Source organism: Alternaria atra, assembly GCF_907166805.1.
Source record: "Alternaria atra isolate CS162 genome assembly, contig: 23, whole genome shotgun sequence".
Classification (NCBI taxonomy): domain Eukaryota; kingdom Fungi; phylum Ascomycota; class Dothideomycetes; order Pleosporales; family Pleosporaceae; genus Alternaria; species Alternaria atra.
The window spans coordinates 3,539,973-3,555,582 of record NW_025091321.1 but is presented as its reverse complement, the minus strand read 5'-3'; the positions used below and the strand labels follow the sequence as shown (position 1 = coordinate 3,555,582).

The following is a 15,610-nucleotide window of genomic DNA, read 5'->3' as shown; positions in this document are numbered from 1 at the left end:
GGTAGTCGCAGTAGTTTTTTTGAGTAATGGGATTGGTGTGATGACTGTGAATTTGATAAGTCATGCAAGTACGGCGCAGGTCGTGGAGGTACTTAGTATGTAGCTGAGGAATGTTTGAAATGTTGTGCTTGGTGCGAAGGAAAGTGTCCTGTAGTCCGCTTTGATAATGAACACGTTCACATCCACCTTTAAACTAATCGCATTGCAGCCGAATTTGAACATACGCAAATCAAAACAGCACTTCTCTCGTGCTAGCAAAACACAAAGGTTTAGGAACCACTGTCACTTAGACCTTACGGGAGCTACTCATCAATATCGGGTCTTGCAGTAACATTTCTCGCACGAATGTGCGTATACATACACTGTCCTCTGGTTGAAAGTCTCGAAGAGTGCGCATCGCTACAAGACATCGCTACAAGACATCATTGATATTCACATAGAAAATGTGGACCGACGCAACCCCCGCAGGCAACTACCCCCTGTAGGAAGAAGCTTGACAGAAGGATAACAGTGTATACCCTTAAGACATATGCTTATGATGGACACAACTTATAGAACACCAACTTCTTCTTGAAATATGCGACACATGACAAAAAAGTTCACTGATGGCAAAGAGGGCGCAATATAGGTAGATCTTTTGTATTTCAGAACAAAAAGAGAAAGTGGTATTATCCTAACAAAACACAACAAATTACAAGCAGACATGCACAAGAGCTATCTGCCCATCAGCCCAGCGCAATAGAAGAAAGAACACCTTGGGTTCCTCCAAGAAGCGTTTCTCTCTCCACTACTCGTCTTCAGGCTTTATACCCACCTACTGGAGTTGCTTCCATGCATCCGTCTTTCTTTGGGTATGACCACAACAACAACTCTTCTCGTTTAAACATAAGGAATGACCCGAAGTAGAAGGGGGTCGTCTCAGACAACAGTGTTCTCAAGGAGAGTTATGAAGTGCAAAAGTAGAAAATAGTGTCCCTAAGTGTAGCCATTCAACGCCAGGAGTAGGTGACATGGTAAGGAAAAGGGCATCAATGCTAATCTCGTTTCGATCGCTAATGATAAAGCAAAACAGAGGAAGAATGGGGCAAGCAACGGCGACAACGTGCTCAACGGAGGTTGTGGCGTACAGCAGTGTTGGGTCGCTGGAGTGGCGTCGCGTACTTGGACACAGGGATCATGTCAGCGTGGACATCATTGTCGTCTACATCATCTTCGTCTTCAATGATGCGTGTTGGTACGACAGGAATGTCGTGCGATCGGTGCTGTAGGCTTGTACGGTCTGGTGTTGTGCTGGCGCTGGCCATGGACATGGATGTGCTGGACCTGTGACTTAGGTCGGGCGTTGGGGGAATGCTTGAGCCTCGGTTGGGGCGAAGCATGTTGTCATCGTCGCCATACTCGCTGCCAATGGTTGATTGTGCGCGGCCTCCGGCTGAAGACAGCTGGCCGACGCTGCTGCGGCGATCGCTGTGATTGTCATCTTCTGTGTCGGCACGTTGAGCAAGCTGAAGGCCCTCTACAGCCGCAGCGCACTGCTCTGAGATGTTGCGGATGATGTACGCAATCGCGTCGGTCTTGTCGCGAAGGACACGGTCGGCGACGTCGACCATGGACTGATTTGAGAAGCGCTTGGAGTTGCGTGCGGGGTTGTTGTATAGGCGCTGCTCCATGTCTGGTGTTACGTCCTCGCCATCGAGGTGCTTGCCTTGCGCAGTGCTTGCTCTTGACTCCTGGCGGCTCTCAACACCGGCTACGCCGCGGATGGTACCAACCTCAGACTTGTCCTTGATGGAACGACGGCTCGGGGTCTGGGTACGTGTCTCGGCATCCTCAAACTCGTCCTCATCCTCCTCAGGTACATCCTCAAAGCCAGCGTCCATGTAATTTGACATGTCATCTTGGTTGAGCGACTTGACGATGTGCTCCATGTGATGTGTTTGGCCCTCGATAAGGGCGCGAAGGTGAAGCACAACCCGTTGCGTCTCGTCTCGTTGGCGCATGATCGCACCGTTGGTGTGTTGTAGAGCAGCAAGCTCCTTCTTGTTCTTCTTCCTCTCACGCTCGAGTTCCTCAGCGATCTCTTGTTGCAGTACAAGCGCCTCCAGAGCATCATCGCGTTGCTTCTCTGTGCCAGACAGACGAACAGTGAGCCTTGCGGCATCATCCTTCTGTTGATCAATGAGGCTGGTAAGGCGGCGGTTCTCGCGCTTGTGGTTCTCAATCTTGACCTTGAGATCCTGGGTCTCCTTGGTGAGTTGTTCAGCGAACGCCTGGAACTTGAGGAACTGTTGCTTCCAGCTCTCGAGCTCTTCGACCAAGAAGTTGTTACGCTTCGTAACCTTACCAAGCTCGCTATCCAAGCGCTGCTTGAGATTGATAAAGTCTGTCCAGGCTTCTTGCGCGTCACGCGAGTACTGGTTGCGCTCGCGAACAATCTCGTTCAAGTGGCGCATAGACACCTTGGTCATCAGCGGCTTCTTGACGGAGCCTCCGAAGATTGCCTTGACTCCAGTGTTGCGACCCTGAGGTGATATTAGCATGTGGTCTGACGAGTACACGCGCGGCTGGGTACATACCAATTTCTCGCAAACGTGGTCCATAACCGACATAACAGCATCCTGGGTCCACCAGTCTGGGTCCTGGATGCTCTCAACCTCGCCACGCATCACGATGATTTGACCAGCAGGGATAAGCTTGCCGCCACCGTACGCTGATCGCAGATGTTGTGGAACACCGGTGGGCGACACTTCGCCGTTGAGAGCCTGAGTCAGACGTTGAATCATCTTAGTCCTTTGGCCCGCCGTAAGGGCGGTTGGTGGGCTTGAGGTTAGGACGAAGTTACGGTCCAAGTCGACAACAAGAGCATCTGTTGGTGCAGTGAAGAGCGACCGGCATTCCGACGTTACACCCAGGATGTATGGGCCCGGCTCCTGAACCAGATCCTTGACGTGACGCGCATGAACGACGGGTACATACAGACCGCTCCACTCGTACACCCTCACGCAGAAGCGCACAGTCTCGGCTGCAATAGTGAGCATAGCGGGGTAATGACTAGTAAAGATGATTCGTCGTGTGGGCGACACTGCAGCCTCTATCACACCAACGATGTTAGGAATTGACAGACACGTGAAGAGGGGCCACATGGCGAAGTTTTGGAACCCAGTAGGCGAGGATGGAAACTGGTAGCACAGCGCGTAGTCCTTCATGTCGATTCGAACCAGGTCGTTCAGGCGAGGGGCGGGGAAGCTCAGAATGCGCGACACCTCTTCGGCGTGGAATAGGTTCGTGGCCTTGTTCCAGTGAATCCACATGCCGCGCAGGTAGTCACCGAGAAGGTTGTACAAGGGGTATCGGGAGAGGAAGCTGAGGCAGTAGGGGATCCAGTATGTCTCATCTGGGTTGTCGAAGAAGTCGGGCTCAATTCGTTTGCGGAGGTCCCGGATAGTCTCAGCCCTCTTCTCATCGGCGCGAGACCAGACGCGCAGCGCAATGCCGTAAAGAGTATGCGAAGAATCTTGTTGCAGAACAAATGAGTGGTGTACGCAGTGAGGCTGACTCCTGCCAGTGCAGATCTCGACATCGTGAGGGAAGCATGCCTACGGGACGGGTTAGTAATGTGACGACAATGGCATTATTGTGTCAACATACTCGCATCGCAGCATGCAGAGATCTCGCGATCTCATTATCTTGCTCAAGTCTTGGGCTGCTTCCCAAAATCTCTGGAAGCCAAAAAGTGCCCACTGCACCCTTCATATGCCCAATTTTGCCCTGAGATGGTGCAGGCGCCTTCACCCATTGCGATGGCTCCCTTCCAACACCACACACCATGTAGGCATGAGTCAGTGTCTTTGGGCTCCTCGCGCCCTGCTTGACATTCAGAGTCGATGGAAGCGGCTGGGTAATCCTCGAATGAAGCGACGAAGTCCGGCTCGGAATGATGAGGCTGTGGTCGGCATTGTCTCTGGTGGGAGGACGCTCACTGGCGCCAGTACGAGGTCGTAAACTTAGAGAAGGTGCCATTTTGGCGGGTTCGTCGACGTCGGTCCTATCGAGTTGGCCGTTTGGGTGTGGTTGTAGGGAACGGCAGGCGGAAGAATCCAGTAATTATTATGACAGCTATAACTGTAGAAACATGAGGCGATACGTAAAGGAGTCCGATAGGCAACCCGCGAGAACAAGAGAGAGCGGACCGTGAGTACTTTTACGCACTCCGTCAATTGAGAGCTCCGAGGTCACCTTGCTGCGGGCAGTAGAGGAGGGTAGCAGCAAGGGGGAATCATGGCTTTTGGGGAGCTCTGCCGCAGCGCGCGGACTGGATGCTGGGGGTTGAACGACCCGAAGACTAGCATAGGTGGCTTTCACAAGTTTCGGTTCGAGGAAATGAGAAGCATATCCCTGTTCCTTTACAGGGTCCGTCCCCGGGCACGGTGCACGGCGCTGTCAGGGGCGCTTTTCCTGAATAACGGCTCGCTCAGCTTTCTCGAGCGGCGCGACGGCAGCAAGGGCCGCAATCAAAGAGTCGGAAAGCACAAAGTACATTGTTGTGATGTCTCTCTTTTTGCACATGCGACGAGGGTTCCTGCAGCCACGTCAAGCACCCGAAGCTGTGGTATCACGACTCAGTCAGCGAGAGCGTGCAGCGGCCTCAGCAGAGAACCCCCGCCGGTGGCAATAGCGCCGTATGGAATGGTCTTATGCTGAATACCGCATTGGGATGGATTCGAATCATTCACAAGCCTTGTGCACCAGGAGCACGTCTGCAGCGTGCATCCTCGCAGCAGCATGCATGAGCAGAGTTCCCGCACTTGCAGCTCGGACGGACCGCGAATGGAAGTGCTTAGAAATTGGCGAGCCTAACCCCTGACGCCTAGTGGCTATCGGTCGCTGCCCAGCACGCGGTACATGAAGATCGCTTTCAGGCCCGCCAGGCACGTTTGATCTTGCGTGGGAGGTGGGAGGCGAGAGGGCTCTTCTGCAGGAGGGTTACGTCTAAAATGCACCGTCGAGCTGTCGACCAGAGTCCTTGATCGGCTCCACAGTCCGGTAAAGGTGGTGGCCACGTACAGTAGTCTCGCGTGTAGTGGACCCTCTTCGTTGTTCGCTGAGGTTTGCGGAGAAGAGCTGCGATTCTTGAGGCTGAAACACCGGGCAGTAATGTTATCTGGCAAATCGGGCGGCTTCGCCCTGGTTCGGTCACGCAAACAAGGACAAGACCTGCTGCAGCCGGACACGACGAGAACGACTCGATTGCCTCTCAACAGCAGTAGACGAGCGCAAGCGCATAAATCGGCGCTGTCGTCGTCTTGTTTGATCTGCGCCCGGTGGACCTCGACGTAATTTGACGTGGAGAATACTCCGACGCACGTAAGGGAAGGGTTCCCGGTCGACCACAGCCTGGCGAGTATGCTGGCGGCGTGCGACTGCTCCAACTATGGTTCGTCGAGAGACCACGGATAAGCCGCAAATTTCGATGTTTATGGGAATTTTCGCATAGGGGTACAGTGACCAAGCGAGTGGAAAGTGTCGCGATAGATCTGCACTAGACAAACGAAGAGCTGTGAGCAGAGTTTTTGGGGTCACGCTAATTCAAACCACACAAACTTTCATAGCTACTAACATCTGCAGTCTTGCGTGCAGCAGCGATCCAAACGTTGCGAATTTGTCCATAGCGTGGATCTGCAAGATTGCCACTGCTGCAAACCTGCATTCTGGTGCCGATTGTAGCATCTCTAGTCGGGACCATATCTGACTTCAGCCACATCACGACCTATGTGCGAAACTTTCCATCGCGACCCATCATTGTCTCACACGCCAGAACACGCGTCGTATCGATCAACAGCACCTACCGCCAGAACTTCCCTGCACCTGTTCACGCCTACGGCTTTCCCGCTACCCTTGGTGCGAAAGTGATTTCCCTTCGTGCCCCCGTCGCGCGCCAGATCTGACGGCCTAGGTATTGGCGATCTGATATCGCGTTACTCGTATCCACTATTTGAGCGATATGACAGATGCAATGTTGCTCAATGAACTATGCAGTATATGGTATGTCTAGCTGATTTCCCTCCTTACTACGGGTAATAACTTGGACGATATTCGTCGGTAATCGGCCTAATTACTGTGCTGCTTGCCTGTGAGATTAGCCAGCGCAACAAAGCTGAGACTGGACAGAGAAAGCTGACATCTTAATTAGCCATAGCAACAAGTCCAAATACAAATGTCCTGGGTGTGGCGCACGCACATGCTCGCTCCCATGCTACAAGCGTCATCAACAGAATGCGCAATGCTCAGGCCAGCGAGACCCAACAAAGTTTGTCAAAAAGTCTGATCTGGTAACCCCAAAGGGTATTGATCACGACTACAATTTCCTTTCCGGTATAGAACGAAATCTCCAAAAAGCTGAGAGGGTTGCTGGCGCCACAGCTGGAAGCGCTCCTCCAGATGGTCTATCGAGCCGCCAGCGAGCGGGCGTCTCGTATGGTAAGCTCGAGAGCGCTGCTAGCGTCAGGATCATCCAAGCACCCAAAGGCATGAGTAGGCAAAAGGAGAATAAGTCGCACATGTCTGCTACAAAGTGAGCCTCCCGCCATTAGTACGCTCACATAACACTGCTGATCCCCGTGTCCAGAAAGGCTTCGCGGAACATAGTATGGACCGTCGAATGGTTTGATGAAACCAAGAAACGTGTGATTACTGAGACATCCTCTACACAGCAGATAAAAGACGCACAACCCTTCGTACAACATGGCACAGACGGTACAGGTAAGAAAAGAAAGCTGAACAGCGAAGCCCCTCATAGGGGAAGTTCTCCAGCGACATCTACGCCACAACCGCAGGATGACGTTGCGCCCACTTCGATGGATCAGGGCCTGTCGGATCGGCGACTCCAGGTCGATTGTGAGCTCGAGGTCAACAATGCGGAGCCAGAGCCAAGCTCCCCCGCACGAGGAACCCCTACTACAGAGCAAAAGGAACGAGCCCCTAAAAGACAAGTGGACGTGGCAGAGCCGCGTACTCGAGACAGTCGCGATGATGGGCCAAGCACCCAATCCATGGGCGATAGGCAACATAGGATTTTTCTGCTAAAGCCACACACGAGCACAAATCGCCACGTCCTCATACCTCTAGATTCTTCTCACACACTGGGTGAAAGCTTACACGGCCGTACTATCCTCGAATTTCCGACCATTCATGTGTTCCCTGCTGAGATGGAGAAGTTGCCTGAAGAGTTCATGTTAGAAGAAGAATATGCCATGTTAGAGGGGGAGCAACAGAAGGAGTTCGACGAGATGATGAAGGATCTTGATCCCGAGATCTTGCGACGACTGAAAGAGGGTGGTGGAACTGCGCGAATGGAGGATGGAGCAGGTGACGAGGATGTCGATAGTAAGAAGATACTAGACGTCCTCAAGCAGGATCTCGGCGGAAGGTTGTGATTTGCGGACCGAGAAACGCAGCTACTAGAAAGTAGTCCACTACAGGGAGCAGATAGAGGTATTGGATCACATGGGGCAGGTAGATAGGCAATCGGAGTATTTCCTTTTGTCACAGAAGCGCTTTGCTCCCATGTCATCACAATCACATGGGCTCTCCCTTTTCGAACAGCACCATTGTCCCATTTCCAAGCATTCAATACACTTTCCAGCTACCAGTTACCAGGGTCCTTCTTTCCCTCTTTACCCCAACCGGAACGGTACCCTGCTTGTATGCTTGCTTTCTCTGAACTCGTCATGCTTCGGCCCGACTTTTGTTGCTTTTTCTACGCACGCATAAGCCACACGCCACCCGTCACGGCCGTCAACGGTGTACCAACGTTTCAAGTTGCATTGGCAGCCTTACTTTTCTTTTTCTGACTTTCGTACCATAGCCTGCTATCATGCAGGTTAGTTCAAACACGTGTACAGCAGACCGGTCTCCATCGTCCCGCTGCCGAGCCGCGACGCCCTTTACCAATATCCTACAGCGACCAGAGTCGCCCCACTCCCCAGCCGACGCGACCTCAGTCATCAACGTCAACGTCACGAAAATCAGCTTCGGCACTGCAACTGCAACCGATACCGATACCAATATCGACAATAACAATCACAAGGTCAAGGTTCCCCAGTCCACAATGACACATCATCCCCCCTCATTACGACTCTGCCAGGTCTAGGTACTCGCGTAGCTTCAATAAGGTTTTCACATACCATTCCCATCGCGCACCCCAATTCCGCGAAAATATGGGGAAAGGTCCAGAATGTAACATATCATCCCACGGAGCTGAAGACATTGAAACTAGGATCGAGGATCATTGTCGCTAAAGAGAGGCGCAACGCGGCATCATTGAGATCTTAGCTCCATTTCACATATAGCGTTATGTGGGGACTATTCGCTCAAAATGTCGCTTTCAAATACCGGTACCAATGGGTTGCCAAATGACTCCACCTAGGGACGGTTTGATGGCGGAGATGAGATTTTGTGGGATTTTTTCGACTTTTCGTGTTCGATTGCGAGGGGCCAGCATTGGGCGAGAGTATGCCGATGTCCCACCGTGCGCGGAGTAAATTTAGTTGCTATGGCGTTATCTTGAGGATTGAATTCCCGAGATTATGCGGCCTTGTTGACGCAGTCACGGGTTGATGTCTGCGATAGCCGTTGGCTTCTGGGTCTGCCCTGTAGGGCTAAGGACGAGGAGAAGGACTGCTATGTGTGCGTCGGACCCGTCGGAGATGATGCTCCGCGCATTGCGCAATCGTTGGGTATGCTCATTTGGTGATTGCTGGGCGTGAGGTTCTCAGCAATTGACTTCGAGAGTGTCCATTGGTGTTGGTTTCAATGACACCCAGGTAACGCACAACACTCTCCAATACGGCTATACTGAGTCTCAGAATCAATAGCATGTGAATCAAGCTATTTGGTCCCAGAACCAGCCCTTCGGGTCTTCTTGCTCGATGTAAGGATCAAGTAGGTTTGCCATCGCGGCATAGAATGCCAGTAGGATCGTTAGCATTGGCTGCAATTGTGCCGTACGAACTATTAGAAATCCCTTTCTTGACTCGCAAACCCCAGACCTGTCTGTACAACCTGATGCAGTAATTGGAGCGAACATAATAACTCGTCTTCTCATGTCTCCTGTTAAAAACCCTGTATGTGAACATATCTGTAAAGTTTGATGCGACGACAGTATGCACGCGTACTGCGGCTAGTGGAACAGCTGCGTATGATTATCAGCCCCGGTAAGAGAGACTATCGCACGGTCATTCTCTTGGTGTAGATTTTGAATGGCACCTGAGCGTTAGTTGTGTAACAACCCTGATAGGTGTGGAGAGACGTGATAGTTTGCAGAAGTCTTATAAGATTTGATGATCCCTTGTGCATCGACAAAGGACCTGGCCAATGTTGTTCGATTCTTTATTCAATCCAGCCAGCGACAGAACTTTGGTGATCCTCGAGCGCTTTAAACCTTGATACCCTTCATTTAGAGAGTTACTTTTGCAACTCCAGCAAGCCCTTGCTCTGCAAGTACTCGACGATCTCCTTAACGCTGTCCTCAACACTCTTCTGGTCGCTCCTGATGTGAATCTCCGCGTCCTCAGGCGCCTCGTACGGCGAGCTGATGCCGGTGAATTCGGGAATCTTGCCCTCCCTTGCCAACTTGTACAGACCCTTGGGGTCGCGCGCCTCGGCGACTTCGAGTGGCAGGTCGACAAAGACCTCGACGAAAGCCAATGGGGAGTCTTTGCCTGTGGTTACGGTGTGCAGGTCGCGAGCTTGCTTGCGGTCGGCTTTGAAGGGAGAGATGAAGGATGTAATGGCGATTGTGGACGAGTCAGCGAAGAGCTTCGCGACCTGTAACAGAATTGTTAGCTGGTGGACTTTTGTGCGGTCGCAACTTGCGCAGAACAACATACCTCTGCAATCCTTCGAATGTTCTCATTTCGGTCCTTCTCCGAGAATCCGAGGTCCTTGTTCAACCCAAATCGCACGTTGTCGCCATCAAGACGGTATGCCGCGAAGCCGAGGTGTAGCAGATGCTGCTCAAGTGCTGTCGCAATGGTCGACTTGCCTGACGCAGAGAGACCGGTAAACCAGATTGTGAAGCCCTTCTGCTTGCGGAATGAGTTGCGCTCGTCGCGCGAGAGCGATGGGTGCCATGTGATGTTGCTGTTCAAGATTGTCAGTTCGTGTTCTTAGTGTTGCGCGGTCATGGCGGGGTAGGATGGTGGGGCTCACGTTGCCATTGTGGAAGCTGTGATGGAGGTTTAAGGTTAATGGGGAAAGTAAGGAAGTAATATGAAGGGAATTGAAGTTTGCTTTAGAGTAAAGGTGTTTTAAAGGCGTCAATTGACGGATGGATGGGCGACTAGTACTTCAAACGCGATCTCTGCACTGTTGAGAAACATTGAATTCTTTTAGCGTTAATGACGTGCTAAAGCGGAAGTTTGCTGCAGGGCGGTTCCACGGGTAAGGCTGAGAGCGGAAAACATGCCTCATACAAGGCATGACACTATATCCAGGTAGGTAAGGCCAATTTACGACGCTTCCATACAGAGAAGCTCGGTTTCTGGGCTGTACCTAAGCCTAAGGGTGTTCTAATGGTATACGCTGCATTTTGCATCAACTAACCATAAAATTTGACGTAGGGAATGTCTTCAGGGTGGATTCTAAGTTCTAGATACAATTTATAAAACTCGAACTTGTCGGTAAAACTACTTCAGTCATTTTTGCGTACAACAGAAGAGCAACGAAGAAGGAAGGAAAACTTGGATGGAACTACATGCTCAAGAGTAACCGTTCCCTCCAAAACTCGCAGCCCTCGCTCTATGTCTCTTTTCTCTTTCCCTACTACCATCCTCGAAACTATATGCAGTATGCACCTCCCCTTTACTCCCACTCTTCTTCAAGCCCCCACCAGGCGGAACAGGATCAAAAGGCTTCCTCCTCCGAACAAGCTGGTATCCCCTATCCAGCTCCACTTCAATCGCACACCTGATCTTGAGCGCCGTAACCGCCGGCCAAACACTCCGTTCCCCCTTTAGTATCCAGTAGTCAATTGCCTCTTTAGTAGGGTTTTCAAGCAGCTTGAAAAAGTCGCTTGGTGTGAGTTCGGGCACTAGCGTAAGACTTGGTCCTGGGATGTTTTCGTCCAAGAGGAAACGACGGATAGAGAGGGGCAGCAAACCCAGCTCGTCGAGTTGTTGTAGTCTATGCTGGATCTCTAGAACTACGAGACGCAGTATGGGCATGCTTAGTCGCCAGCGACCGTCTTGTTTGGGGTTGGGGTGGTGTGAGTCTGAGCGCAGGAAAGGTGCAAGGTAGGGTCGGGCTTGTGAGACGATGAAGTGGTTTACGTTGAAGAGTTCACCGATACGATGGAGAGGAGACTCGCGTTCTCGATACGAAGCGTGTGTGTAGGGGCGAAAGGTGGTTTTCGAAGCTGGAGACCAGGGGACGATGTTGCCTTCTTCGTCTTTGCACATCATTGTTACGGAATGGTAGAGGGTAGAGGAGGCTGTGGCGTTGGAAGCGAGGGCTGCAGACCAGATGAGCTGAGAATGTTAACAGCTGCTTTGACACGGAGAGACGACCGAGTACTTACAACATTAGGAGCTGTGAGGTAATTCAGAAGGTTTGGTATACCTCCACCACTAGTTGTCGTGACGGTGATATTCAGCACCCTTTTCGTCCTCGTATATGCTTCTTCAAATGTCAAGTCTCCCACGTTTGCTCTCAGAACATCCTCTAAGACACCAACGTCTAGGAAGTGCCCTTCTTCAAACCATCGCTTAGCCCGACGTATCAGTGTGCCTATCCATGCGGTTCCTCCTGTGCCCTTCCTATATGGTCGGTTCGTGAAGGCTGTCAAGTCGATAGTTCTGCCTGTGAGAAACTCCAATAGCTCGTCTTCGGTGTGCACACCCACCAGCGCCGCTATCAGAGCACCGGTAGCAGTCCCAGCTATGATCCTAGGTAGCAGCCCACGTAGATGGAGCGCTTTTACAACACCAAGATGGCACATCCCGAAGACCTGCCCGCCTTGCAGCACCAGCACAGATCTACCAAACGCCTGCCTTGTATCATGGAGAACATCCAGCTTCGCCTGGTTCGTCAAGCCGGTATCCGAGTTTCTCGACGTAGGGTATTGGGTGAGGTTCTCGATGGCGTATGCGACTTGGGTGACATAGTCTTCGATCAACAGTTTTGTGCCTGCGTATGCGCGATTGTACAAGTTCGACGCTGTTATGTTCCCGAGGTTGCGAACGAGACCGCTGCGAAGTAGGTTGATGAGCCCAAGTATGTCGTTGTCTTCCTGAGCTTCGTAGATGGCGGAAAGACGCTGATGGATAAGGCGATGGTCGTAGTCTTTGCTTATGGCGGTCTGTCGCCTACGCAGCCATTGTCAGCAGTCGTTCGGTATGGGCGGTTCCGTTCGGAATGGGATGGAAGATCTGCTTACCACATGTCGTAGTCGAGCACCTCATCGAGTTTGTACGCAGCAGCCTCCCATTCCTCAAACAGCCGCGCATCGCTGATAGCTTCCAGCAGCAGATCTCTCTGGCTCTTCTGTACCCACCACGCGTATAGTTTCTTCAACATATCAGCATTCTATCCGAAGATGCATCAATTGACCCAGAATGGCCATTCAGTAGCAGAGGGAAGCTGACGCACTCGTTGCCAAAAGAAAGCCACGTCGAAGAAGCACAGCACGAAGCTCCATAGCGCCCCCGACACGACGCTCAGCGCTTCATTCATGGCGTAAAGCTATTTCGGATAGTGATCGGCCGACAGTGCCGCGGTATCAGAAGTCGCATGTTCATTCGTCGCGTCTGCGGAGAGGTAGTGCCATTGAGCATGTGGGAACGCTTGTCGGACTTGATGCGGACTTTCACATGCAAGTCAGCTGCAGACGTCAGGGTGTGGCTGATACTTACCCGGCACTAGCCACGTGGCGTTAGTGGCCAACCACCGTGCGGGGCATTACGAGGGCATTGGAAGCTTGACTTGACATTGCATCTCCTCCGGTTCTTGATATCTTAGCAAATACCTGAAGATGCCAGGCTCGTCTCTTTGGCTGCTTCCACCAGTAGATCATCCTTTGAACGAGGTCATCCCGCATGTTATCGACGGAATATCGGAACAGTTCCACTCGGAGTTCCACCGCTTCCTTCCCCACGTCACTCTGACTTCAGAAATCTATCCATCGAAGTATGGCTCGGATCCTCAGGCTTGGCTTGAATCACTCGACCTGCCATCTGGAAATGGTGTACAGGTCAGATTCGAGCGTCTAGGTAGTGAAGATGTCTTCTTTCGGAAGTTGTACATCAAGTGCGAGAAAGCTGAGGGGATCAAGCAACTAGCTCACCAGTGTCGAAAACATGTCAATGGATTTGAGGAAGAGACTAAGTTGAGGGCTTGGACAGAAGAGCAATACATGCCCCATCTGAGTTTGTTGTAGTATGTTTATCTAGCTTCGACACTTGCTAATGCTGACTGATGCAGCCACGACTGTCCACAAGTTGATGCGACAGGACTAGCATCAGTGGACATGCTTGACATCAACCTTGAAGGTGAAGGGAAACTGGGGGGCTGGTGTGGCGGCAGAGTGGTACTAGTACCCACCGATAAGCCAGTTGATCAATGGCGACCTATAGGTGAACGGGTACTTTGATGTCACAAAGCATCACACATGAGTAAAGAACAGGTTTTGGAAGATTGTAGTGATTACTTCATTACTAGGCTAATTATACAATGTCATAGGAAGCTGTCCTTGGTATCTCGCTTGCAGTCATCGTGATCGCGCGTGGTGCAGAATGCACTTATTTCATGAATCCAGCCTTGCCGTCACCGTCGGCATCAACCTCTGTGGAAGTGGTCAGAGAACAATCGAGATAATGGTAATGAGATGATGATACTTACTAGGGTTGAGCTTGTCCATCAATGAAGGCTTGCGTTGACCTATTCAGTGTTGGCCTCATGTTCATTTTGTAGTTTTTGCGCTTCCGCTTCTGATGCTTGGGAGTGGGGAACGGCTCTGGAGCGGTCTTCGGTAAGGGCCTTGGGCAAGCTTCCATCCTCATTTGGACGGTGCTCCATATGGCCCTTGTCAGTACCGCCGACCACATGGCCGCTGGAATCTTTCGTACCTGTAGCACCGTGGTTGCCTGTGCCATATCAGTATGCATGTAACTTGTTTGCAGGGTGGAAAAGCACTTACCGCTGCGGGCGGGGTCCTTGAGATCGTGGCTGTCGATCTTGCCATCGTGGTTGCGGTCACCAACACCGCTGCCAACAACTCCTCCCTGAGTGGAAGAGCCGGTCAGGTTGCCCTGGCCAGCCATACCACGGTCAGTGTGGGAGGTGTTTGAGTGGCTACCGGTCAGGTCTCCGGCACCAACCTTGCCGTCGTTGTTGCGGTCAAGAGGGTTGTGGGTACCGGTAGAGGTAGTGTTTGAGTGGCTGCCGGTCAAGTCCTTGGCGCTGACCTTGCCGTCGTTGTTGCGGTCAAGAGGGTTGTGGGTACCGGTAGAGGTAGTGTTTGAGTGGCTGCCGGTCAAGTCCTTGGCGCTGACCTTGCCGTCGTTGTTGCGGTCAAGAGGGTTGTGGGTACCAGTGGAAGTGGAGTTGTGGGTAAGACCACCCTGCCTCAGACCAGCATCGCTGTGGTGGTTGGGGGTAGCATCGTAGTCGCCGTGGCGGGCGTGCTCGTGGCCGTGGGAGCCAACAGTCTTATGGGTGAGACCTGCGGCAGCTCCGATACCACCAGCACCGCCGATGTTCTTGGGAACACCCTCGAACTCGTCGTAGCGCTCCTCACGGCCAGTAAGAGCACCGCCCTTAGCCTTGAACTGCTCCATGGTCATAGCGGGGAGAGCGGTGGTCTCATGGTGAGTAGCCTTGTTATGGTGAACCTCATGGATGGGGACAGTGGTGTGGACGACGTTGGGCTGGATAGTCTCCTTCTGGACAACGGGCTGGATAGTCTCGTGGATGTGCTAGATGACGTCAGTGTTTGGTGGGGTGTTGTTGTGTTGTTTTCAAACTTACGTGGTGGACGTGCTCTCCGCCTACGGTGGGAGCAACACTCTGGCTGTGGGTGGTGTCCTCAATGCGGCGCTCGTCAGCAAAGCGAGCTTGGTCGTCGATCAGAGCCCTCTTAGTCGCATCGGCATCGCGGTGGTCAAACTCGCGGTGCTGAACAGCACCGAGCTTAGCAGTGTGTTGCTCTGGGAGAACCTCACGGTCCTGGATGGGCTGAACAGTGCGGTGGTAGTGATCCTGGTGAACCTCCTTGTCAATGGCAGTGTTGACCTCCTCGTGTACGTGAGGCTTGATGACCTCGTGCTGAACAGCGGGGGCAACTGCCTCGTGGACAGTGGTGTCGTGGTGACCGGAGCGGCCCATGAAGTCGGTGATAGCTGCCTTGGCCTTGTCCATTTTGATTGTTTTGTGGTTGCTGTTGGTTAGGTGGTGGTTTTGGTGTGTGGGTGGTGGATTGGTTATTGGTGAGATGTGATGAGTGTGATGATGATGATGATGATACTCCAAGGCGCTGCTACAGTGCCTTCTTATACAGAGAGAACGCTAGTGGGACAAACGCACGACGACGTAATGATCGAGTGTGTTCCAGGTAAAA

The 15,610-nt window shown here is 52.2% G+C and overlaps 5 protein-coding genes across 5 annotated transcripts; 2 read left to right on the top strand and 3 right to left on the bottom strand.

Moving 5' to 3' along the window:
• Positions 1 to 1,106: 1,106 nt before the first annotated feature.
• Positions 1,107 to 4,020, bottom strand: ALTATR162_LOCUS4734 (uncharacterized protein; the record flags this gene model as incomplete). Its single annotated transcript, XM_043312349.1, has 3 exons — positions 1,107 to 2,522; positions 2,577 to 3,596; positions 3,649 to 4,020. 3 exons carry the CDS (start codon positions 4,018 to 4,020, stop codon positions 1,107 to 1,109), a joined length of 2,808 nt encoding a protein of 935 aa, XP_043168284.1.
• Positions 4,021 to 6,001: 1,981 nt separating this feature from the next.
• On the top strand, positions 6,002 to 7,433 carry ALTATR162_LOCUS4733 (uncharacterized protein; the record flags this gene model as incomplete). Its single annotated transcript, XM_043312348.1, has 3 exons — positions 6,002 to 6,042; positions 6,191 to 6,571; positions 6,626 to 7,433. 3 exons carry the CDS (start codon positions 6,002 to 6,004, stop codon positions 7,431 to 7,433), a joined length of 1,230 nt encoding a protein of 409 aa, XP_043168283.1.
• A 2,029-nt stretch (positions 7,434 to 9,462) lies between these two features.
• Positions 9,463 to 12,729, bottom strand: ALTATR162_LOCUS4732 (uncharacterized protein; the record flags this gene model as incomplete). The annotated part of the gene is made up of 6 exons (XM_043312347.1): positions 9,463 to 9,825; positions 9,888 to 10,140; positions 10,966 to 11,525; positions 11,576 to 12,362; positions 12,434 to 12,564; positions 12,646 to 12,729. 6 exons carry the CDS (start codon positions 12,727 to 12,729, stop codon positions 9,463 to 9,465), a joined length of 2,178 nt encoding a protein of 725 aa, XP_043168282.1.
• A 298-nt stretch (positions 12,730 to 13,027) lies between these two features.
• On the top strand, positions 13,028 to 13,645 carry ALTATR162_LOCUS4731 (uncharacterized protein; the record flags this gene model as incomplete). Its single annotated transcript, XM_043312346.1, has 2 exons — positions 13,028 to 13,431; positions 13,477 to 13,645. 2 exons carry the CDS (start codon positions 13,028 to 13,030, stop codon positions 13,643 to 13,645), a joined length of 573 nt encoding a protein of 190 aa, XP_043168281.1.
• Positions 13,646 to 13,793: 148 nt separating this feature from the next.
• ALTATR162_LOCUS4730 (uncharacterized protein) lies at positions 13,794 to 15,411 on the bottom strand (the record flags this gene model as incomplete). Its single annotated transcript, XM_043312345.1, has 5 exons — positions 13,794 to 13,837; positions 13,894 to 13,921; positions 14,005 to 14,138; positions 14,192 to 14,969; positions 15,022 to 15,411. 5 exons carry the CDS (start codon positions 15,409 to 15,411, stop codon positions 13,794 to 13,796), a joined length of 1,374 nt encoding a protein of 457 aa, XP_043168280.1.
• Positions 15,412 to 15,610: the final 199 nt, after the last annotated feature.